We start from the raw sequence: 25,973 nt of genomic DNA, 5'->3' as shown, positions 1-25,973 counted from the left end.
ACATGAGCTGCAATGGCTGCTACACCCTGCGTGCCAAAAGCAAAGGGTGGGGGAGACGCCATTTGCAAAGCCGGAAATGATTAAAATCTCAGGTTGAGACCATTCCCAGTAAGCAAAGGATTGCCAAGTGCACAGTTCCTGCTTCTGGTGTCTTCCCTGAAGAGCACAGACTGGACGTGTGTCTCTCACTCTATTGGCAGTAGGCTCTCCCCACCGCTTGGTGAGCCAAAGGGGGAGCGAGCCACTACTGAGGCAGGAACCCGGGAAGCGCGCTTAGTTAGAAAGGTCAGCGGCAAGCCCAGTTCAGTGGCCTAGTCTAACCAGGGTGAGGGGCGGACCCTGCCGGCCTCCGTCCTCTTCCGCTCGCCTCAGGTGCGGCACGGATCCCTCCGCCACAGCAAGCGCTCCCCGGTAGCGCTCCGATCGGCTTTTCGGCAATACCCGGATGGAAGCATAATGGCCGCCATCAGGGACTCGCAGGCAATGGGGACCACGACAGGTATTCCCCGTGAGCTGGGCCGCTCTGGCCTGTTAGGATGCCGGGACTTGTAGAGAACCAGTAAGGGGGCAAAGGGCGAGTTTGTGGGGGCTGCAAAGCCCCCACGAACTCGCTCGGGGCTCCGCCTCTTGTGATAGGAAGCGTCTGTTAAATAGTCCCGGCCATTCAGCGCTTCCGCCTAACTTGTCGCAAAGTTTTTCTAGAGAAGTCAGTCCTTTGACTCGGCGCTCTTGCAGCCTGCCAGAGCTAATCTTCAGCGTTTTAGCCTGGGCTTGCTTTACGTCGGGGTATTTTGAACTCCGCACTCTCCCACAGTCCAGGAGCTGGAACGGGAACGCGGCGCAGTGTGCCTCCGCGCGCCCGAGGGGTAGCCGAGCCCCGGAGGAAGGGGCGGATCGGGCGCGGTGTTTGGGACGGAGCGGGGCGCGCGGCGCTCGAAGCACTTACTCGGCGCGTTCCGGGACTGGTGGAGACTGCATGGGTACCCCTCAGACCGCACCCTTCGAGCTGTAGATTCGCAGGCCCAAGGCAGCCCGACTCGACGGCTCCCCATTGTGGGTTCAGTTTGTGGCTTTTGGAGATCTTTTTTTTTTCTTCCAGATATGCTCACCTCTGTGGCGCGCGTTCCCTTCTCCAGAGTTGGCCACGGGCGCTCTTCCGTGCAGACCCCTACCACACCCAGTGGCAGATGGATTTCTTTGTAACTGGCTTTCTTACTCGTAGGGTCCATTTTGAGTTTGTTCTTAACATGATGGTCCTCATTGTCAAGTAGACAGTCTTCTTAGGTGACTATGGTAATTGGAAATATATAAGGTGACTGTATATAAGGTAAATGTTATAACTCTTAAGTAGACCAATGGAGCAGATACGGTAGCTTTAAGGTTCTGAGTGCAAAAATTAAGGTTCAGGTTTTTTTAAGGTTTAAATTTGGGAGCATTTAGTATTTGTGAGTTATTAGCGAAAACATTCGTTGGGTATGTTTGGCTATAAAAACTTTAAAAAAAAACTAGAAAAATAAATTAAGTCATTGTTTGAAGAATACATAATAATGTTGAACTTTGTACGGTTGTCACAGTGATGAAACATGCCACCAAACTGTATACCAGTGTGAGAATTTTCTTAGAGCGTCTATGTTTTGGGCTTAGTGTACTGATAAAGTTGAATTGTTTTTCAGGCAGGAAGGGATCTGACTTGAGTGTCCTCTAAAGTTTTTGTCTTCAAGTTGAACATTTAGCAACCACTAAATTGATTCAATGAGATACCCTAAGGTCTTTCAGAGTTTAACTGCAAATCAGTTGAAGTGGATTCATTATCTTTCCGCAAAACGGGATTTTCCTGAAATTCAATAAGACATTGCCTTGTATTAACATTTTCAGGGGGTTAGCATTTCACGAGGACGGTAAGCATAGTGGACCATGTTGATTTTTGTTAAAATTCTTGTAAATGAGTTCCAGATTTAGAAAATTAACAGAGTGTGGAGAGGGAGAAAATGTAGGTATCTAACCTATTTTGCACGTCCAAATTTTTCTTTCTTGTTGCCATGGAAGTAAGTATAAATATCAATTCAGAACGCTTTATGTCTTTTTAGGGAAGGATAAAAGGACAGCAACAAGAGTATATATCTGCTGTGCACATTGATAATGTATGAGCTTTCAAATGCTTGAGATTTTTATCATCACACTTCAGATCCTCTCCTATCCTCTTTGGTAGCAGTATGATGTATTGTGATCCCCCAAGTTTTTATATCTTGAAACATTCCAGAGGGGATATATTTTAGAATAAGTCTGCAGTTTGACTTTGCTCTTTTAATTTACTTTTATGGTTTACTTTTCTGTTTGTAACTGTTTATGTTGAAGCATTGTGTGCTGTAGATCACCTAATACAACTTTTTTTTTTAGTGGTAAAAGACTTGGACCTTCCCCAGTTTCCTTCAGTTACTCTACTAAAAGTTTTTGGCAAAGCACTATAAACAATAACAAAAAAAGAGTTAAAGTCGAAAATTTTCTTAATTATCTTATCCCAGGTGTGTAGGCTGTGAGTATTTCGGTTCTGTGTGGGGTATTGACTTCACATGGTGAGCAATTTTCATGGGACCTTAGAAATGAGAATTAAGAGGTAGCGTTGTCACGGTAGGGTATCTGGATTGGAATCAGATCCAGATTCTAATTCTCACTTTGTGAGTTGGGACAAGACATTTTCCCTATCATGTAATAAATGAAGATAATGAGATTGATTTTAAACTCCCTTTTAAGCTTTGAGTTTTGTGACTTTTGTAAATTTATGACATGTTATCACTGAATATCAATGATAGGTTATTTAAGTGCAGAGATTTTTTTTTCCAAATTTATATAACCTATGTTGACTGTGAAGCATAATTGAATCAAAAGCTTAAGAACATTTTACTGAGTGTTTTTGCAGTCACAGTTTTAAAATTTTGGTCTTCATTTCCAGATTTCATCTCTTCTTTTGATCACTGTTCCTGATTGTGGCTTTGTCCAAGCATTAAATTGTGTGCCTTCTGTTCCTTGAAGAAAGAGGTATGGTGAAGATTGAAGTATTGTAGTATACAATCTATTAAGTAGTAAGTTAATATGTTTTAATATTAGACTGAATAGAATAATTATATGAGTTTTCCTAAGTTATAGTTTTATTTTTGGCCTAAGTGTAATATACACATGGGTTTTCATGTTAATGTAAGCAAAAAAAGTAGGTTTTTTCATAGTTAAAGTTTTAATATTTCATTAGAAATCTAAAGATGATTTTAACTCTTATCATCCTTCTAAATGTAAAGATGATGTTACTGGGCTCCTGGGTAATGAATGATGGAGATAAATATGGTAAGAAGATGTATAAAGCTGTATAAAAGAAGCTGTATAAATGGTCAGAAGAGTGTTTGTGTTTTGTTCTAGTAAGTGCAAAGTAATGCACCCAAAGAAAAATTATCTAATGTATATTTGTATTGTGATTAATGATATCAACATTCTGAGTCAGAAAAGGGACTTAGGAATCACTATAGAGTTAAGGCTGGTTTCCTGGAAACAGTCATTTGAGTATCCTAGTGTAGACAAAAAGAAGGAAAAATACTTACCAACAAATCCATGGTGATATAAGGAACATTTTGCACTCAGTGGAAAATACCGTACCCTTGTACAGAAACATGGCTTATCTATCTGTTGAAACACAGGTGCCTCTTGCTGTTTTGTGTTCAGTAGGTTCTGGGCTATCACAGTATTATACAATTCCCCTCACCAGATGTGTATCCATAACTATAACTGTGGTTTAAATGATACCAGGTTATCATTTATGTTCCTTTACCTGTGTCATTTCTTATATTTGTTTGATCTCTTACCATCTGAGATTCACATGGATACGTGCTGCTCCTGAGTAGAGAAAGTAAATATTGAGTGCCAAGAGTGTTCTTTACTAGGTGTGAGCCAAACTACTCAGAAAAAGTAACATGATGAACAATGAGAGCTTCAAATTTAATGAATAAGAGACTGCTGTATGGTGACTGACCAAAATGATTTGAATTATTTGAACTTAAAAATTGTGAGCAAAATATGACTAAAATTTTAAGATGGTGATTGATACGATTGCTTGAAACAGATGTCGGAATATTGGAATGCAGGTTCATGACTTGAAGCTTAGGAAAATTAAGTGGGTTTCACATGGGTCTCATTTCAAGAAGTACTAATAGCTGAAAACTTATATTGGCTTTTTGGAAAGTCAGATAGTTTCAAAATAATGGTAAAGTCATCACCATTTCCTAATTAATTGCTAGTTGTTGGAGGTTATGGCTGGCAGATGTGTGTATATATGTACATATGTGTGTGTGTGTGTGTGTGTGCATGTATGTTGTTTCCTCAGCTCAGTATCTCTTCATTTGGGAATCATCCATTCCCTGTTAATGAGTAGTTGGTGGCTTATCTTATCAGTCTGTCTTATAACTCATCCTTGTTGCAACAATGATTACCTGTTACTCAAGCAGAACCAGTCAAAATCCTTTGAAATTGATGTATGAATGCTGGGGAAAAGGTGATCCCTATTCTCAAACATTGTTAATCTGGGAGGATGCTAGTGACTTTCTTTCCCACATATATGAGAATCCCATCTGTAGTAGGTGAAAGTGAAGCCATATAGAGATCAGAGATAGATGGAGATAGAGTACTACTTTTAGTCTCAGGAACGATGGTATCAGATACATGTGGTTTTCTTTTGATTCTGTCTGCTAGCTTGGTGTCCTTTCCAGTCCCTGGGGCCAAAATTCTGCATATAAATTAGTTTGAATTAGATTGTAGCAGAAAACATCCTGATGAATATATGGCCCTTAGGAATTTAAGATCTGTAACCAAGATGATCATTCATATCCATCCACAATTTGCCCTTTTCCTCTACCTTATAAGAGCTATACTTTAATCATACATACTTTAGTGAATGCATTCATTCACTGTATATGTATTTAGTCCTTTGTTCAACTTGCAGATATTTATTGATTACATAGTAGTATGTGCAAGTATGTGCACCTACCTGTATAGGCAAGGACTATACATACTAGACTGATTGGATGGTGGGCTTTCTCTAATACACCACATTTTTATGTAGTAGGTTACATAGGTCAACAAGCATGTGTTGAGAACTGTTGTGCTGTACTGAGCTTTTTAGTAATATATAAGAGGATGTCTTTGTCTTCAGAGTGCTTATAGTTCAGTTAAGGCATCCAGATTGATGTACATGAAACATAACACAAACAGCTTAAAAAGATAAATGAATGCATAGTTGTGTGGGTTGTAAGTCTGAGTTCTGATAGAAAGTTAGTGAGGATTGGCCCAGTCTAGGAAAGTTTTTTGAAGGAGGTATAATTTCAAATGGATTTTGACTTATGAATTGGGTTTTGATAGACATAAAGAGTAGTTGAAGAACAGATGGAATGATTGAGGGCTGATCCGAGATGGGTAGGAGATTGGTTTGACAATAACAATTTGTACTTTGGGAAAATGAGAGATAATGGGAAATAAGGCTGGCTGTTTTAGGTAAACCTATATATGAAGTATTTGGAAAGCCAGGCAGAAATTTTGTTTCTTTTTACTGAAGTGGGGCTTTCTTTGAGTAAAATGCTTGTATTTCTTTCAGTGTGATGCTATTTTGTGATGCTAAGATATAAAATAAGTTTATTCAACTGGGTGTGCATTTATTTGTCATGGAAAAGATCTTGTTGCTAATCCATCCATCTGCCTTGAAAATTAAAAAGGTAATGAACCTGCAGTGCTGTTCATTATGTGCAATTAGTTTATTTCTTCTTACCGCCTCCTTTTTGAAAGATCTCTTAGTACAGTGACGAAACATACCCCGTCCCTAGAGATAAAGCTAGTTCAAAACTAATGTAGCAGTAGTTACAAAACATTTGAAAAGAGATAAGGAGTGAAATTAAAGTAATGTTTGATTACTCCATATATTAGGATTGATGTATAGGTTAATGTGTCATTCTCATTAAATGCTGTTGTATTCTAGCATGCCAGGGTTGGCCGACTTTGGCTGTAAATGACTAGGTGGTATATACTTTAGGTTTTATGGGCCATACAGTTTCTGTTGCACCTGTCAGTTGCTGTGTAACGCCAAAGCAGCCATAGGCAATATGTAAATGAATGAATGTGGCTGTGTTCCAGTGAAACTTAATTTACAAAAACAGGCAGCAGGCCAGAGCTGACTGTTGACTATAGTTTGCCAACCCCTGTCGTAGACTTAATGTGACATTTCATTCCACAACCTCTCACAATAACATCTACCCACCTGCTGACATCTTTTTCCTTCTCTCCAGTAACTGTAGATGAATTATCTTTATTCTTTTCTAAGTTCAGCTCTCCCACTTGTTCACTAGATTACATTTCTTCTCACTTACTGAAGGACATTACTTTGTTCTTGTTCATTGTTCAGTTGCTCAGTTGTGTCCAACTCTTTGCTACCCCATGGACTGCAGCATGCCAGGCTTCCCTGTCCGTCACCATCTCCCAAAGTTTGCTCAAACTCATGTCCATCAAGTCAGTGATGCCATACAACTATCTCGTCCTCTGTTGTCCCCTTCTCTTGCCTTCAATCTTTCTCAGCATCAGGGCCTTTTCTAATGAGTCAGCTCTTTGCTTCAGGTGGCCAAAGTATTGGAGCTTGAAGGACATTGCCACTGCATTTTTTTTCTTTCTCTCTTCCATCAGTGATTTTAACAGTTTTACTGGATCATTTTTTATAAGCATGCAATCATACTATCATTTCTTTTACCTTTAAAAAACAAACAAAAAAACTCCCAACTCCTCTGTTTCTTGGTCCTTTGTAGTAAAATTCCTTGAAAGAGTTATCTGTACTACATCTTACATCTCCGCTTCTATTCCAGTTTTCTTTTCATTTAATACTTGTGAACGTTTCTCTATAACTCCACTTGAAACCATTCTAATCAGTGTCACCAGCACTCTTGACATAAAGTCCAGTGGTCAGTTCTCAGTCTTCATCTTATTTGACAGAGTTGATCGTTATGATTTTGGAACCACTTTCTTCAGTTTGCTTTGAGCATACCAGTCTGCTAATTTACCTTCATTCTCACTGGTCTTTTCTTTCAGTCATACCAGCTCTTCTCTTTTTCCTCTAAATGTTACAATATCTCAAGGCTCAGGCCTTGGACTTCTTTCTTTTTTTACTTATCCTTTGGTGATTTCATTCAGTTCTACATATAGAAATAACACACACATGTGTATTATACACACACACTAATAACTCTTTCAATTTTATCTTACACCTAGAGCTCTGTATTCAGTTATACATCCCATGTTTCCACTTGGATGTCAATTAGATATCTTAGATTCTACATGGCCAAGACCAAACTCTTCATATACTTTCCAAACTTACCACCCTCACACCATCTTTCCTTAGTAAATAACAACTAATTTCTTCCAGTTGGTGAGGTCAGAACTTTCAGAGTTAATCCTTGATGTGTTTCTTTATCTCGTGGACCAAATTTAGTCTGTTAGCAAATCGTGTAGTCTCAATCTTCAAAGTATGTTCAAAATCTGACCATTGCATCATTGTCTTTACCAAATTACCATCTCTTACCTGGGTAGTTGTAGTATAATAATCTCCAAAGTGATCTCCTTGCTTCTGTTTGTGTGTGTATGCTAAAATCGCTTCAGTCATGTCCAGCTCCATGTGACAAGTCACATGTGACTCCATGTGACATGTGATTCCATGTGACTGCAGCCTGCCAGGCTCCTCTGTCCATGAGATTGTCTAGGCCAAAGTACTGGAGTGGGTTGCCATTTCCTTCTCAAGGGATCTTCCTGACCCAGGGATTGAACCTGCTTCTCTTATGTCTGTCTGCCTTGGCAGGCAAGTTCTTTACCAGTAGAGCTACCTGAGAAGCTTCTGTTTTTAACCTCCTTCTCAAATACCATGTTCTTAACATAGCAGCCAGAGTGATCTTTTTAAAAAACAATTCAGCTCATGTTACTTCTCTACCCAAAATGCTCCAGCAGCTTTCCTCATTGTATCTTTGACCTCATCTTCCTCTGGTTGCTTTCCCTATGGTGCTTTCTGTTCCCATCGTACTGACTGTCTTCTTGCTATTCCCCGAACATGTTAGGCATGCTGCACACTCAGGATGTTGGCACTTACTCTTTCTTCTTTAAAGTGCTGTCTGCTTCAACTCCTTAAGATCTTAGCTCAAATAAGACCTTTTCAAGTGAGGTCTCCCTGACTTTGTATTTAAAATTGGCATTCTCTGGTTCTGCCTCTCCTTCCCTGCTTTATTTTTCTCCACAGCACTTGTCACCTTTGACTGCATTTTATGATTTACCTACTTGTTTATTATGTAAATAATCAGAGTGTTAGCTCCATGAGGGGAGGGAGTTTTGTCTGTTTCATTCACTGCTGTATTCCCAGTGTTTAGAACAAAGACTGGCACATATTTGGTGCTAGCTGCAAGCCCAGCACTGTACAAGATGCTGGCCATATGGCCAAGAACCTGGTAGGTATAGTCCATATACTTACGTAGCGCTTATTCCAGTGGTAGAGACAGATGGGAAATAAATTGACAAATACATAAAATATTCCAGAGGGGAAAATGTTATAGAAAAATAATACGAGGGGCTAAAATAGAAAACAGTTTATTTGGGGAAGGAATGGCTTATAGGTTGAGGAAAGCCTCTCTGAGATGGTGACATTTGAACTGCCTTAAAGATAAGAGGAATCTCGTCATTTGAGGAATGGAAGAGAGACTCTTTCAAGCAGGGAGTAGCAGGTGCAGAGAAAGGCATGAGATAAGAAAGATAGGAGAGAAGTATTTGAGAAACAGAGACTCTCTATGTATGGTGGCTTGTGCTGTGTGCTTAGTCGCTCAGTCATGTCCAACTCTGTGAATCCGTGGACTGGAACCTGCCAGGCTCCTGTCCATGAGAATTCTCCAGGCAAGGATACTGGAATGGCTTGTCATGCCCTCCTCCAGGGGATCTTCCCAATCCAGGGATTGAACCCAGGTCTCCCACATTGCAGGTGGATTCTTTACCATCTGAGCCACCAGGGAAGCCCTGGAGTATATTTACAGATGGGGAGAGTGGTGTGAGATGAAGTTGAAGACAGAGGTCCGGGACCGTATGTCACTGCTCCTTGCAGGCCTTGGCCAAGAAATTGTATGTTACTTGCTAAGTGCTTTGGGAAGCCCCTAAGGAATTTTAAGCGGAGAACACTGTGATCTATTTTATATTAAGATCACTTTTGTGATCCATTGTGGAGAATGGATTCAGAGAAGGGTGATGGGCAAGGGGGAAGCATGAATGCCAGTTAGGGAGACTATCATTTTAATCCAAGTTAGAGATGACAGTGGGCTAAGATGATGCCAGTGGGGATGGAGAGAAGAAAATAATAAACAAATTAGAATTTGTTAGGTCCCTGTGTATCCAGTCTTTCTTGGGTTTTGTGAGGGATAAATATGAAATATAACTTGTCTTTAAGAAGCTTATAAGTTATCTTGGGAGGTAAAACTTGTAAAAGGAAATGATGTAACTATAAAACAGTTTGTAGTAAAATGATACACAGTGGCTGTCCTTTAAATGGATATTCAGAGAAGGGAGAGATCAGTGTGTGTTGCAGAAGATTTCATGTCCATGTAGAAAGTAGAATTAGAAAAGACGTTTGACCAGAATTGAGTGAAGAGGCAGAGAAGGGAATGACAAGCCTGGTGAAAGGAAACAGCATGAACATAAAGAAAAGTGGGTATGTAGGGGAGCAGAAAGCATCGTATATATTGGGTTCTGTGTATGTGTGTGTCTGTGTGTTTGTGTGTATTCAGTGAGCAGTTGTAGTTTCTGAGAGTAATAAGAAATAAGATTTGTCTGAACCAGGAACTGCTTCTGTGTTTTAATTTTTATTTTAAACCTCTTCATTGTATACCAATATTGTATACCAATTGTATACCAGCCTCCCTTAGTGGTATGTGGCTCATATGTACACTAGCATTTTTAGTATTTCTGTATCTGTACTTGATCACATTTGCATACTTCACCTTTTTTTTTTTTCTCTTTTTTTGTGTTTAAGATGGTCATTAGGCCACAATGATTTGAGGGGAACCAACTTCAATATAAATTTCTACAAAATTTATAATCTTTTACTTTAAAATGTGATAGGTATTAGCTTCTGGGGTAAACTTTTGAAAAACTTTAAACAGCTACAAAAAGAGTAAGCCCAAAATGTTCTAAGTCATGAAAAGATAATAGTTATTATTTTGAAGACACTAAAACACTGCTTTGAAAATAAGAGTTTTAGTTTTTTGTGTGTTCTTTATGTTTTTCAGTAAGCTCTTCCTGCTTCATGCTCTTGGTTCTATCTCTAGTTGCATATTTATATGACCATTCTACACTCGGTTACCTCTGCAGAAAAAAATTCAATTAAGTCAAGAAGTAAAATAGTTTTAAAAAATAATGACTAGTTAGTTTTCCTAACTGTGTAATGTGACAAGTTTCAGAGCTACATGCTGAGTCACAAAAAGGCTCAGTTAAACTCAAGAGGTTTTTAGTTCTTTGTTTAATGTTTAAGCAACTAGACTGTTGTAAGTAGCACATAGATTCTTCCTTTTTAACACGTTTACACTAAAACTAAACACTGTAGAATGTCTTTGCTTTTTAGTCTGTTAAAGAAAATAAAACTCTCTAGGAATGGTTCTTTTGATTCACTCTAAGTCTTTATCCTTGGCATTTTACTTTGGGAATCATCTTTTTAAAAGTTTCTCTGTACCTACTGTGTGATTCCTAATGTATGCTAACACTGCCAGTTCTTTGGTTCCTCTCTCTTTATTTGGATTGTCACTTAGTTCTCTTAGTTTTCTCCCTTCTGTTTTTACTCTCTTCCTGGAATATATCTTGCTTCCTGTTTTCTAGTAGCATTCTATACTGTTTCTAAAATACTGCTTTTGTAACTCTGTTCATGAACTGACAAGAATGGCTCCTTGTTACCTTTCATTTTAAGTTCAGATTTGTCCTCTACGGTCCTCTTACTTAACCTTCCCATTTTCTCTACAATCTAGATTTTACAGTTCTTGCAGTGTTTCTTTTTTGTTTTTCTGGGCTTGATAACCTTTGCTCCTTTCTTACATGTTTAAGCCGCGCTACTCTATAAAGGATTGTCATAAAATCTACCTTTCTATGAAGTAGATACAGTCAACATTGATCTGTTAACTTAAAGTCTTAAGAACCTTTGGTTACAAGTAATACCTAGTAGCTTAAGTTAGTTTACACTAGTGTCAGCTGAAAAGTGAGAGTGAAAGTCACTCAGTCCTGTCCAACTCTTTCCGAGCCCATGGACCCATGGAATTCTCCAGTCCAGGATACTAGAGTGGGTAGCCGTTCCCTTCTCCAGGGGATCTTCCCAACCCAGGGATCGAACCCAGGTCTCCTGCATTGCCGGTGGATTCTTCACCAGTTGAGCCACAAGGGAAGCCCATCAACTGAAAAGGGGGAATGATATTGGGGTTGACCAAAATATTTGTTCAGTTTTTTCCAGAACATCTTACAGAAAAACCCAAATGAACTTCTTGGCCAACCCAATATTAATGATACAGAATTTCCTAGAATTCAAGGGCAGGAATATGGGCAGGTCTCAGTAAAAACTTGTAGTGACATTACCCCATAGGTTTTAGTCAAGGTTCTTAGGACATCTGATGATTACCTTCCTGTTGTTTTGGTTTGTTTTATCTTGTTTTGCGTTGCTCTCCTGTCATTCCTTAAAAAAAAATTTTTAACCTGTTATCATTAGCTTAAAGGGTATCTTTACTACAGACTTGTCTGTCTACAAACATGTACTCACTCATAGGATCTTTCCTTTGGATGTAAAAATGAGGATCTTTCCTGTTAATTTAAAAATATATTACATGCCTTAATCTGCAACTTCCTTTTTTGAAAACTAAAAAAATTTCACAAGTCAATTAAATACATACACCTCATTCTTTATGTTGTTTTCATGTGGATGTTCCATAATTTACTTAATCATTTTCCTATTCATGGACATTTAAGTGCTTAAGATATGTATTTAAGATACATATCCATGTTTTGCTTTTACTTCTGTAGGATAGATTGTTAAAAGTAACTTTTCTGGGGGAGTATATTTTTAAAATGTGAAGGAAATTGATTTTTTTCAAGGAAAACGTGAACTGCCAAAAGTGATTCAAGCAGTAGAAAACTCAAAGATCCCAGAAACCATAGAAGAACTTGCAAAGATTGTAATGTCTAAAATTTAAAGATATCCCAGGCCCATATGGTATATTTGCACAGTCTGTGTAATTTTAAAGAGTGGGCAAGTCTCATATTTAGTGAACTGTTCCAGAGCAGATGAATTGATGGAAGGTACCTTCACTGATTTTACAAATTCTCCATACCAAGTCAAAACTTAATGAGAGGACTAAAATTTTGTCAGATTAAAACCAGTGCTTTATTAAAGAATAATATACTTAACTAATGCAAAAACAGTTCAACATTATACTTATTATTTATTTCTTTGTGCAGTATATAGAAAAAAATCAAATTTAGATTGATGTTATAATTTTTATTCTTTTAACAGTATGCCTAGATCAGGAATCATATTATTAACTAAATACCACTTGTTTTCTATATAAAATACATAAAACTTATTTTGTATAACAGCAGTGCATATATAACTGCTATTTTTGTGGTGCCAGCTCCCTTTACTTACTTTTTAGATAACTTTATGGCTCTCAAATTAATTGTTACAAGAAATTTCATAGCATGAATTTATGAAGAATAGTGACATCTAGTAGCATAGTTCTTCATTATCTGAGTATTACATTTGCCGTTAGCTTTGTAACTGTTCACAGTCTTTTCTGAAGTGACGTGCTTGGTCACGTCTGTGTTGATAAGAGGAGTACGTTGAATATACCTGTTTCGTTTTAACTTCTTGTCCACCTTTAGTGTCAACATTCTTCAATTTTTTTTATTGGTGTCAAGTTTACTATTTTGAGTTTGTTCAGGAAAAGCTTAGTTCGTTTACCTCAAACTCACTTACTTTGAGAATTCAAAAAGTTTCGTGGATTCATGCTGCTTTTTCTTAAGTTTTATAATAGTGTGGTCTTGGAATCATTCTTGTTACATCCATATGTTAGGCTATAGTAATGGAGGCCATAGTTATCCAAGGACATTTTAAGAAACACTGACCCAAGGATAACCAGTGATCACTATGAACATTTATATGTATATATTCTTGACTACTAAGAGTTTTTAGGGTTCCGTGTGTCTGTTTATTCATCTGTTCTCTACCATCTATTAACAGTTGAACAAATTAAATCCTGATATGGCTACTGTTTTGATTTTTTTGTTTTTCACTTAATGTGTCTTCCCTATTACTAAGTGTGGGTTTACAGTGTTGTTTTAAAAATTAAAGAATATTCCATTGAATAGAAATACCATTATTTACTTATTGGTAGGCTTTTAATTATTTTTAATGTTGTGATTTTGTAAACAGTGCTCCCATGAACATCTGATTATTACTTTTAGGGTAGATTTCTGGGGGTGAATCAGAAGTTAAAGCACTTTCTCCCCAGGCATATATGTAGATGTAGATATGTTTATATTATTTTATGAAATTATAATGTTTATAATAAATACATATATTTTACAAACTGTTTTTATGAAAGTTCTGTCAGATTATTCTTATCATTAGTATATCATAGTATATCTCTTACCAGAAAATAAAATTTTAAAAAGAAAGGATACAAACAAGTTCAAATTTTTATTGTTGGATTCAACAGACAAACTTAACACTGTAAAATTGCTGTTTTAGTTTCTAAATGCTTACTCAGTTTCTCTACAAATATTGTAATGGACTGGTGACAAATGGCTCATGTGTTATCAGCAGACCACGTTTTTAGTAGCAGTGTTTAGCCCTGTTTTAACTGGGGCATGGGATGGGGTTGTGTCTCATAAGTATATGGTCATTTAATCCTCTAGCTTTTGGTGTGGTGCCCACTTTCTCAGCTGTGCTGGTATCCTGTATATCAGAAATTCTATTTTACTTTTCCGCAGCGAATACCTGTGACTTCTGTGGTGGGGGAAGAGCAGTAACCTAGCATGATGGAGTGGGGAAAAGAGTCTTAGCATCCAGCCAAAACCCAAGCAGCTTCTCCACATTTCTCTGTTAGCCTCCACTTCCTCTTCTCTTCCCGTCTCAGAGTCACTTGGTGCTGCCAGCTCCTAAGTCTTTTGAAGATTCAGAGTATAAAATGGGTTAGTTCTTAGTTTCCCCCTCTGTCTGCCTGATTGTGTAAGGTCATTTACTATCTACTTACCTGCTTTCCAGTATCTAGAATTTCGTTGTTATTGTCACTTCTTCTGTTTCCCATTGTTATTTTTTAAGGGCTTCTTATATATTTGTCATTTTTCTTAACTGTATTTACAAAAAAATTATACTTCTCTTTTGTAGATGTTACAGTTGACAGATACTTCTTCTATATCACATTATTTTATATAGTTATTTTTCTAACTGAAGTTTTTGCTAAAGTATTAATATTTACTTAAAACTTCTTTCTAGAAAAAGTACATATGTAGTGTATTCTCTGAATCTTCCCATATCTAAAATTGTGTTTTTCTCCCATATGTGAGCGTTTTCCTGGGTATAGAATTAGTTCTTGAGTTAATTATTTTCCCTAGAACTCTAAAACTGTTATTTCATTGTCTTCTAGCATTTAAAATTGTGAGTATAATGTCTGATTAATATTGCTGTCTGCTTTAAGTTGGTGTTGGGAATATCTTTAGATAACTCCCCTTCCACCATTTTTTTTTTTTTTTTTGTAAAATTTCGTTTTTACCTTTTAAACTGAAACATTTTACTAGAATAAGTTTAGATACTGAGTTTTATTTTCTTATACACTAATAATCTTGCCTGGCATTTGGGGAGCCTTTGATTTTGAAAATTCAAGGCTTTAAAAAAGAAAGCAATAACTCAATGTAATTTTTTCCTCTTGTTTTCAAAACCATTATTTCTCCCCCATCTACTTTGTTCTTTTTCCTGGCAGTGCTTTTGTTGTTGTGTTGTTTTTTCCCTCTCAGTATCCTAGCTCAGGTCTTACTGAGATTGCCAATCATTACTTGATTTTTTTGGTAAAGCTTTCTCCTTTTTCCTACAGTAACTTGAACAGTAATTATGTTTCTCATGCTGAATGAGAGAATGGGTGAGGTTTCTCTAAGTGTTTCAGTCATTTTCCCTTTTTTGAGCTGGTGCATCCAGTGATGTTTCTGCTGGCTATCTTTTTTTGCATTGGGAGCTGAGGTGTATTGTTGGAGAATAAACCAAGATTTTCTTAGTGTTTTGGGTTAGACAGAATCGGGAAAGTTAACTTAATTTTTTCTGACAGCTTAGAGATACTAACTGACTTACATGTAGGAAGAGCAGCGCTGTTAAACAGAACAAGATGGTCATGGGTTTAGGAAGATGTATTTTTATTCAGAAATGATGCTTCTTTACATCTCTCCTGACAGCTGGTGCTAGCAACTCTCCATTCCGTCTGGTCTGTGGACCCAGCTCAAAGCTCTGGATTTGTTCTCTTCCCATACATGAGCTGGAGCCTTCTGTCACCCCAGAGTGCTTCATGCAATCTTCGTCTCAAGTCCTCACTTCTCTCCCAAGGTATGTATAGGAGAGGGAGTGGCTGGAATCAATACTGCCCTACTTAGGACATGATGGACACTCACTGCATATTGGTTGAATGAATATCCTTCATTCAACCAGGGAAGTGTGCTTCCTCTTTGAAAGTGATGCTTTAAAAGGGTTGCTATGTCAGCATTTGTTTTCACTCTTCTCTCTCTGGACCTTTACCTTCCAAACACCTTGTGGCAACTGTATGACATATATTTTAGATTCTTGACATTTTATAGAACTTTTTAAATTATATTTTTTAGTTTATATTTCAGTGAACAGTTGGGAAAGGAAGACCATCAAATGGCTTGAGTTGCCATCTTGATGCAGCAAATACTCTGGGTTACTTTTTAAAGGGCCAGTCATACTTTAAACAAACAGTATTATTTTAAGGCTTGAGAAGATGTTGGTCAAGTCTTATGAGATAATAATACATATAAAGAAGGTGGTAATTTAAATAAGGGATTTAAAATCAGTAATCCTTGTTGGTGAGATAGAGAGTGGTCTTTAGTAAAGAGTATTAGCTAATAGGTTGAAAGATTAAAATTATAATAAAATTTCCTTCCTTTTTTTAAAAATGGAACACATTTTTTCCCCATAGGTGGCAATCCTCATAAAATTTGGTACCAGGTGTCGTGTTTGATTGCTTTCACATAAAACAGGTTGAATACAGTTGAAGACAAAAGAGATTCCCCACACTTAAAATTTGAGGGCAAATAAACCCCAAGATACATAAAATACTAATCTCTATTGGTGCCATATTATACATGCCATATATTAAATATAAAAAATAATCACATTCAACATTATTAGCAGTTATCAGACTTAAGTAAAAGCTAAATGGATTTCTTAATAAGGTGGTTCCTTTTTTCAGTGTTATTTTGTCTGTGAGGAAAGGACTCGCACTCTAGTGGGTGAACTATGGGACATCTGTTTTGGCTGCCATGCATCCTATATATTTTCTGCTTTAAAATTTTTCTATTTTATTGCTGGGTGGTCAACTCCGAATAAGCCAAGTATTAACATAAATATATGCCCCACCTCTTCCTTTAGATTACAAGTTGCAGTTAAGGGTGGCGACTGTGTTTTTGGAATCTCTCAGTAGCACTCATCAAAATGTATCACATTTATAGTAGATTCTTTTTTAGTATCAGTTGATTGAATTATTTAAATCATATACTTGTTGTCAACCTTTGGGATATGCGTTTTCATGAGAAAAATTTTAAATTATATAGATATTTTGAAATGAAGTTGATGATATTTAGAAATTTTATCAAAATATGTATTTTTATCATTACATACACATTTTTGGACCATATGCTGTAAGAAGCAATTTGCCGTTTGTAATGAAACCTGTGATATAGACTCCTCTTGATTATATATAGAAATAGAAAAGCCTGGGTATCGATAGTCCAGAATGACCACAAGATGATATTCTGGCAAATGTGGAAGAATCGTTACTCAGTGTGCTTAAGAAGTTTCACATATTTGAGCCCCATGCTCAGAGTCTGGTGCAGTGAAAACACCATAGTTGATTATGATGCTTGTCACTTTGAGAATGTGGCACTCTGTAGAGAATTTTCTTAGTTGTTGTGAAGTATCCACCAGGTTATCACTGAACTTTTTTCTAGTCCTTTATTATTTTTCTCACTTTTGAAGAAAAAGTTTTACGTTTAGCTTTAAATAATACAGTAAAAAGTTTCACATTTTTTACTGTGTTAGGAATAGTATGTAAAAAAAAAAAATTTCAGTAAACTCAAACGCTTCTAATGAATTCATTTTCAGGTTAGCACACACACACACACATATATATATATGGATATATATATTTGAAAAATACTGAAGGTGTTTTTTTAGACACAACCAAATTTTTAAGTTTGATAAATATTCAAAGAGCTTCTTAATAGTAATGTAATGTAACTTTTAATTACATTCTCTCAGTGAACAATTTTTAAAACAGTGAAGTTCCTAGTTACTCAGATTAATTGGAATTTAGAGGTGAGACCTTTGGATAGACATTATGGATGAAGGAATCATTACTGTGATTTATACTTTATTTTTTTGGCTTATCTAATTGTTAGTCATATACATATTTAAGAACATGAAAGTAAGAAAATATAATTTTTGTAATACACCATTTGATATTTTTGCTACTGAACTCTTGGTGCTCAGATTCCATTCTCAGCAATATATTGTTGTATCTATTTGTTTATTGTTTGACTGCACCATGCAACATACGGGATCCTAGTTCCCTGACAAGGAATTGAACCCACACCCTCTACATCAGAAGCTTGAAGTTTTAACCACTGAACTGCCAGGGAAGTGCCTGTCACATCTTTTTAATTTTACAGTTTTTTTGTCCTCTGCACCTTGTCATAATATCTTATACATTGTAAGTACATACAGTAATGGTGGTAGCTACAGTTTATATCGTACCTTACAGGATGCTGTTACATAGTTAGGGGTAATTTTCTTTCTTCTTCTTTTTTTTTTCATTTTATTGATGAAGAAACTAAAACACAGAGATTGAGATTTGCTTAGAGTAACGCAAACCAGTAATTTTTTAAATGAATGGAGGCAGATGGTAATGAGTACATCCTAAAATGCCAAGGACTTTCCTTGCTGCCATCTGCCGTAGTTCTAGGGATGAAAAAAGAAAAAGCCAAAATGGTAGGGAACCAGAAAGGTAGTAGTGGATTTAGGAGTACCCCAGGGAAATGTGCTCCTCCTTTTAATTTCTTCTTTTTTTGACCAGTTAGTCATGATAACTTGAGAGAGTAGATAATGTCTTTTTGTTATTGTTGTTGTTAGATGAATGAAACTTTTATTTTAAACATAAATTATCCCTGGGGCACTAGGAGAGAAGTCTGTTGAAATTCTCACAAGGTAATAGCTATAGGGTCAACTAAATAACAGTTAATGGTATATGTGTATAATTGGAACATGTGTGTAAGTTGAACTTAAGCTTATAGGGCTGTCTTATTGAGATTTTAAAAATCTTGTTTAAAAACTATAGTGTCAAGTTAATATAAAATCTTAGAACTTAAAGGTGTTTATCCAATTGTGGTTTTCTTTAGATGAGAAAACTGAGCTGCAGAGAAGTCAAACCTTGCCCAGTGTCACAGAGCAGAGCCGAAAGTAAAGCTTGTATTTCCTGAGGTCCAGATTAGTGTTATTTCTACTTCAGACTATTACTTTTTGGTAAGCTACTCTTAAATTACTTAATGGATCTTTTATATCTTTTATTTGTTTGATCAGCATTCTTGCTTTGTGTCAAAATGAACTTTAAAATGAATTTTACTGATACTTCTGTGATGAAAATTTCAGTTCTTTGTTTAATTTTAGGTGAGTTAATGTGGGGAAAATCCTGGTATTCTGAAGATGTTGCAGCACAGTATTGTTTCCTGTTCAAATTACAAGTAACTTCAAGAATTTTCAGGAAAAAAAGAATTGGGATTGTTTTGTTTTATTTTTAAATCATGCCATCTGAACAGAAGCATTTATTTTTTGATGAAAAACAAAATACTTTAAAAAAAGATTATGATGTGAAAAATGAGGTAGTTGATACTCTCAGATCAAAAATTTCAGAACCAAAATTTCAGAACCAACTTAAACCAGACATTTCAGAAAGTAGTTTTCATTATGGACTAAAAAATGTGAAAATTGTTTTGCCGAAGATAAATATTCCAAATGAAGTCCTATTGAAACATGAAGTTGACAGATACAGAAAATTATTTCAGCATAAGCCACAGACTGCAAGAAAATCTATCAGTGTAAAGACTGTAAGCTCCATAGAAGAGTGTATGTTGCTTAATCAGTCTGAGAGAGTTGATGAAGGTATAAAAATGTCTGCAAAAATACTCAATTTCAATTGTTTAAAGTGCCGAGATAGCACTCGGTATAGCCCAAATGATTTGCAGAAACACTTTCAAATGTGGCACCATGGTGAATTACCTTCCTATCCTTGTGAGATGTGCAGTTTTTCAGCAAATGACTTCCAGGTATTTAAACAACACAGACGAACTCATAGAACCACTTTAGTAAAATGTGACATTTGTAACAATGAGAATTTATATACTTTATTAGACTTAACAAAGCATTTTTCATCCACACATTGCGTAAATGGTACTTTTCAGTGTGAAAAGTGTGAATTCTCTACCCAGGATGTTGGCACATTTGTTCAGCATATCCATAGACACAACGAAATCCTTTATAAATGTGGTAAATGCCATTACATATGTTTAACCAAAGGAGAGCTTCAGAAGCACCTTTATATTCATTCTGGTACATTTCCCTTCACTTGTCAATATTGTAGCTATGGTGCTACCAGGAGAGAGCACCTTGTAAGACATGTTATAACTTTGCACAAAGAACATTTATATGCGAAAGAAAAACTGGAAAAGGACAAATATGAAAAAAGGATGGCGAAGTCTTCGGCAGGACTTAAACTAATACTGAAAAGATACAAAATAGGTGCATCAAGGAAGACATTCTGGAAACGTAAGAAAATCAACAATGCAAGTGACAGAAGTATAGAAAAAAATACTCAAGTGCTTAAAAAAGTGAACAGAACACAGGCTACATCTGAAGACCCAAGCCATCTTGTTCAGGAACATTTAAATGAAGAAAAGCGTGAAAGACTATTTTGTGAGAATAATGATAAACCTGCTGAATCAGAGTCGGAAAAACCAACTCTTCTGTCTACTGGACAATGTAACGGAGCTCAAGAGGGATCAAATTCTACTTCAGGTTTCTTAAAGACTGCTGTACAAGGACCTACAGTGTTAATGGTAAAAAACAACAGAATAACAATTCCTGCTAACTACAGTGCTAAGTTTATGGGCTTCAAGATGGTGGATGGAAAACAGCATATTGTAATAAAACTGTTGCCTACCAATAAACAGAGTTTATATTTACCAGGCTCACAGTCAGGTGCTGCAAGGGACAGTACTGCAGTTTTGCAGCCCCAGACTTTGGACACCACTGCGTTTTTACCAGGAGTGCCAGCTGAGTTAAATGACACAGTTTACATGAAAGTAGCTCCTCCATTTTCACCTTCATCGCCTGTACTTTCAGGGAAAGCAATTTCAGAAAAAGAAACGGCTTTGCTGTCTCAGACAAGTAATATTATTCCAGCAGTGGATGATGAAAAAGGTGTATCTCCTTCACCAGTGGAGTCAGATTTGATTACAGCATCAGTGAATTTGACCACAAAAGTAGAAACAAGAGATAATGTTGACTTATGGGGCAGTCATATTACTCAGGGTCACCCTGAGGTGTTAGGTACTGGAGTTAAAAGTCCAGATAAAGTCAGCTGTACTGCCAAACCAAATTCATACAACAGTGGAGATATGCATAATTATTGCATTAATTATGTGAACTCTGAGTTACCTGTTGAACCTTCCAATCAAGGATCATTACCTTTTCATAATTACTCAAAAGTGAATAATTCTAATAAACGTCGTAGGTTTTCAGGAACAGCAATGTGTGAAAACCCTCAAAGAGAATCTTCATCTGGCAAGACAGTTTTAAGTGAGTCAGTTTTATCACTAGTGAGGAAGGAGAGCTCAAACCCAGATAGCCTGTTAGCATCTATTAGTCTTTTAAATAGTAAAGATGGAACTTTAAAGACACAAGCTGAAATCGAAGAACAGTGTGTTTTAGAAAAAGGACAGAACATTGATGGACAAAACCTATACACTAATGAAAATCAAAGTTTAGAGAGCATGACTGAAAAGCCTAAATGGGATGGCATTTCTAATGTTGAGTCACCTATGATGCCTAGGATCACATCTGTTTTCTCACTCCAGAGCCAGCAGGCGTCAGAACTTTTGCCACCTGAACTAAACCAGTTACTTCTAGATGTATTAAAAGCAAAACCTGATGTAAAACAAGACTCTAGTAACAGTCCAGATAAAGATGTTCCACTTCAATGTGCCCAGTCTTTTCAGGAACATGGGGGAGAAAACAAAATAGTTGAATCTTCAAAAGACTTGAAAGCACAAGGCCTTTTTCCGATTCCCTCTGGTAGTATGGGGACTAATACGCCTACAAATGATCTGAATTTAAACTGTAGCGGAAAAGAAAAGCAAATGCCGTCACAGGATGTGAGAGATTCAGAGAAGACCCCTAGAAGTTCTGGTTTTGGCACATTGCCTAAGACTCAGTCAGATGCAATAATTACACAGCAGCTCGTAAAAGACAAACTACGAGCCACAACACATTCTTTATATGTGCAGAATCCACTAAATTCAGAACCAAAAAAGGCTATATTTGTTCAGACTCCAAAAGGCTTTTTTGTACCCTTGCACTTCACTAACAAGCCTGGATTACATGTTTCAAGAAGACCACTTCCATTGGTTAATACACAAAGTATCCCTGCCCCTCTCCTTTTAAACAAGAAACCGGGGATGATTTTAACATTTAATAATGGGAAACTTGAAGGTGTTTCTGCTGTCAAAACTGAGAATGCTCAAGCTTGTGGAACTACAACTAAGGAACCTTGCAGAGCACCTTTTTTAAAAGTAGAACCAAACAGTAATTGTTTGACCCCTGCACTTTGTTCCAGCATTGGCAGCTGTTTGAGCATGAAAAGTAGCGCAGAAAATACTTTGTCATTAAAAGGCCCTTGCATTATTAAAACGCCAGCAAATTCTTCAGTGAAAGCTATTCCTACTCATAATGTAATACCTGAGCATCAGGGCACTAAGTTGAATATCTCTGATTCAGTAAAACCACAGAACAAGATTTTTCCAAAACCACCTCTTTATACCTTTTTACCTGATGGCAAACAAGCTGTTTTTTTAAAGTGTGTGATGCCAAATAAGACTGAGCTGCTTAAACCTAAATTAGTCCAAAATAGTACTTGCTATAAAAATATACAGCCAAAGAAACCTGAAGGAACACCACAAAAAATATTGCTGAAAATTTTTAACCCTGTTTTAAATGTGACTGCTGCTAGTAATCTGTCAGTAAGCAACACTGGATCCTCACTGCAGAAAGACAGTGTACCGTCTAACCAGACTACAGGACAGCAGAAAGAGCCAGAATCTTCTAGAGATGCCTTACCCTTCTTAATAGATGATATGATGCCAGCAAATGAAATTGTGATAACTTCTACTGCAACATGCCCAGAATCTTCTGAGGAGCCAAAATGTATCACCGACCATTCAGAGGCCAGGGTATTAAGGTACAAAACAAATTGTACAATTGAGAGAAACTTCAATAAGAAAAAAACTTCGAAAAGAAAAATTTCAAGAATAAAAAGTCATGTAAGAAGTCAAGATTCTGAAACTGCTTTTGTATCTAGAAACAGAAACTGTAAACGCAAGTGTAGAGATAGTTACCAAGAACCTCCAAGAAAAAAAGCATTACACAGAAAGTGTAAAGAAAAAGCAAAGGCTGAGAGTATCCCTGAATCATTTGAATTCAACCGACCTAGGCTTTCAAAAGATACAGTCAGAACCCTGCGGCTTTTCCCCTTTAGTTCCAAACAGCTTGTGAAATGTCCTAGGAGAAACCAACCAGTTGTAGTTTTGAATCATCCTGATGCAGATTCCCCAGAAGTAGTAAATGTAATGAAAACTATTGCTAAATTTAATGGACGTGTTCTTAAGGTTTCATTGTCGAAAAGAACTATCGATGCTTTATTGAAACCAGTTTGTTGTAACCCTTCTGAAACAACTTACAACGATTTTCCTAAGAGGCACAAAACATTTAAACCTGTTAGTTCTGTGAAGGAAAGATTTGTGCTAAAGTTAACTCTCAAAAAGACAAGCAAAAACAATTATCAGATTGTGAAAACTACCTCTGAAAATATTCTGAAGGCTAAATTTAACTGTTGGTTTTGTGGTAGAGTATTTGACAATCAGGATGCTTGGGCTGGTCATGGACAGAGGCATTTAATGGAAGCTACTCGTGATTGGAACATGTTAGAATAATTACCAAGGAAAAGTAAAATTACCTTAGAAGAAAATAGTGAGTTGGGTTACTCCATGCAGACATTTTTACTTCAACACAGCACCAAAACTAAACATTTAAAAGTTAGCTGTATTTCATGGACGAGCAAGTTTCAGTGTTGCATTTGAAAATGCACATTAGTTGCATCAGTGCACATTAGTTTTGAAAGAAACTAATCACAGATTTACCTTGATTTAATTTTTTAAAATATGTGTTTTTGGGAATTTAGGGCTAAAGGAAACTTTGATGAAACAGTTTTCCCAGTTTACTGACTCTTAGTCAAGAGAGTAGCAGCTGACAGCCCCATTCCCTCTCTTGCACTAGCCTTATGAATCTTGATCACTATAGCTCCTCTGAAAAGGTTGAGAGCTCTTTCACTATGCAACTGAAGGAGTTTCTCGTCATTCATGAAGATATTCTAAGAGAGCTTAGGTAAAGAACTTTTCATCTGCAAGATGTAGTTCTTTTGAAGGTAACTAGGCTCCGTTGAGAGTACATTTAACTCACTACAGTTACACCTCATATGATGTTTGGTAAAAGTTTTTGATGAGTAGGTCTTTTTTCCTTGTAGCTGTCTTGCACGTCATTGAGTGGAACACCTTTCCAAGGAGATTTTCTTTTTCTAAATGGCTCTCGTGTTGCAGTAGATGGGCAGTCTTGAGAGAATTAACCTCTCTTCATCTGGTTTGAAGTTCATTTAAAGAACTTGAATATTTTTCTGAATCTGATTGTACTCACCCTTGCATTCCTTTGATTTAAGTTGTTTGTCCCATCATAAACCGAGTGGCCAATTTTTTTCTTGGTTGCCATCCCTTTAAAAAGAGTGAAACGTAGAAGCACTTCCAAGGGAATGGCTTTTCTCGAAAATTAAAAATTACTCCTCAGAAATAATATTTTGAAGCAAGATTAACAAAGTAAATCATACTTTTGTGTTTATTATTAGTGTCTGAATATGTCCACATTGGGACAAACCATTTTTTGTTAGCAGCGTTTCAGTATGACTGACAACCCAAAGCAGGTTATGTTCTGGTTGTTTGCAGTTGGAAATGAAGAAGCATTAATAGTGGACTCAGTGACAATGCATAAAACTTCAGGACAGATACTGAAGGGACATGCCCAACAGGTAGAATTTTAAAAAGGAATGTTTTCATGACAACAGAATCATTGATTTAAACTTCTCACTTTGTAAGTTTGGGTCAAATTTTGTTGGATCATTGGATAATGGGGTTCTTGTATTAAAAAATTACTATATAATTTTTGTTACATTGTTACTACAAGTGTTATGATGTTTTTCATTGATTGAATGAAAACTTCAGGGCTTCTCTTCTGTATATAACAGAGAATTTAAACCTGTACATATTTTTGTACCTTTCAGTTATGTAAATTTTGCACAGAAAGTTTTTGAGATAAAAAGTTTATTTTCTTTCAATTTATTTCTGTGCATGCACTAATAAAACTCATTGTTTAATTTAAAAGGAGTATATAAGACTTTACCCATGTTATTTTGGGGGGTTTTATTTCAGATGTATAATTTTTTTTTATATAAATTCAGTTTTCAGGGATTGAACACTATCGTTAGCAAGTGCCTAAAAGATGTGAAACAGTTTACATATGTCAACTGTAAAATTAGGTCCCAAATGGACCTTTTCCCCCAATAGTTTTATTTTCAAGAAAGCCATACATAGATGCTTCAAGCTATCTTGCTATGCACATTATACATGTACTGTTTTTGTGCAGTTTGTCTACTTTCTTAGAAGTGAAGTATTTTTTGTATAAAACCTGTTACAATTGTGTTTCTTAAATTGAGCCTAAGAATGGAGTTGATTGGAAATATACAATATATATTAATAATGTGTATGGTGTTTAAAGACTGGTAAGCATTGTTAATTTCTGTAACGTTTTCTTCCATTAAATTTATCTTAAGTTTGTGTTTACATATTTTTCTTTTACTGTGCTGAATTCAAATGGGAATTTTATTCTAGTGGGAGATATTTAGTTTTCAAACTTTTTTTTTTCAGTGTTAATGAATGCAAAATAAAATGTGGGATTCCCCCCCTCCCCCAAAGTTATAGGTGAAATTTTGTTTGAGAAGGGTAGTATGTATTACAATTTAACTATGCTGATAAAAAAAAGCCACAGAGAGAGTCCCTGGCTGTCCAGTGGTTAAGACTTCGCCTTCCAACGCAGCGGGTAGGGGCTTGATCCCTGGTAGGGGAGCTAAAATCCTACATGCCTTGGGGCCAGAAGACCAAAACAAGCAATATTGTAACAAATTCAATAAAGACTTTAAAAATGGTCCACATCAAAAAATCTTGAAAAGACACAGAGAGGGTTATGTTCTTCA

The 25,973-nt window shown here is 36.5% G+C and overlaps 1 protein-coding gene across 2 annotated transcripts; it reads left to right on the top strand.

Moving 5' to 3' along the window:
- The first annotated feature begins 268 nt into the window (after nt 1–268).
- On the top strand, nt 269–25,565 carry ZNF518A (zinc finger protein 518A). Of its 2 annotated transcripts, none has more exons than XM_043476143.1 (5): nt 269–499; nt 2,951–3,036; nt 15,514–15,661; nt 18,748–18,871; nt 19,016–25,565. In XM_043476143.1, the coding sequence occupies exon 5, from the start codon at nt 19,150–19,152 to the stop codon at nt 23,608–23,610; it is 4,461 nt and encodes a 1,486-aa protein (XP_043332078.1). In that variant the 5' UTR covers nt 269–499; nt 2,951–3,036; nt 15,514–15,661; nt 18,748–18,871; nt 19,016–19,149; the 3' UTR covers nt 23,611–25,565. The 2 variants fall into 2 exon arrangements, with proteins under 2 accessions (XP_043332078.1, XP_043332079.1); XM_043476144.1 differs by lacking the exon at nt 269–499 and adding an exon at nt 529–1,053.
- Nucleotides 25,566–25,973: the final 408 nt, after the last annotated feature.

Source organism: Cervus canadensis, chromosome 8 (assembly GCF_019320065.1).
Source record: "Cervus canadensis isolate Bull #8, Minnesota chromosome 8, ASM1932006v1, whole genome shotgun sequence".
NCBI classification, from domain to species: Eukaryota; Metazoa; Chordata; class Mammalia; order Artiodactyla; family Cervidae; genus Cervus; species Cervus canadensis.
This window is presented reverse-complemented; position numbering and strand designations above follow the sequence as displayed.

Coding starts and splice junctions, on each gene's coding strand:
- ZNF518A (XM_043476143.1), top strand. CDS start 19,150: ATGCCATCTGAACAGAAGCATTTATTTTTTGATGAAAAACAAAATACT.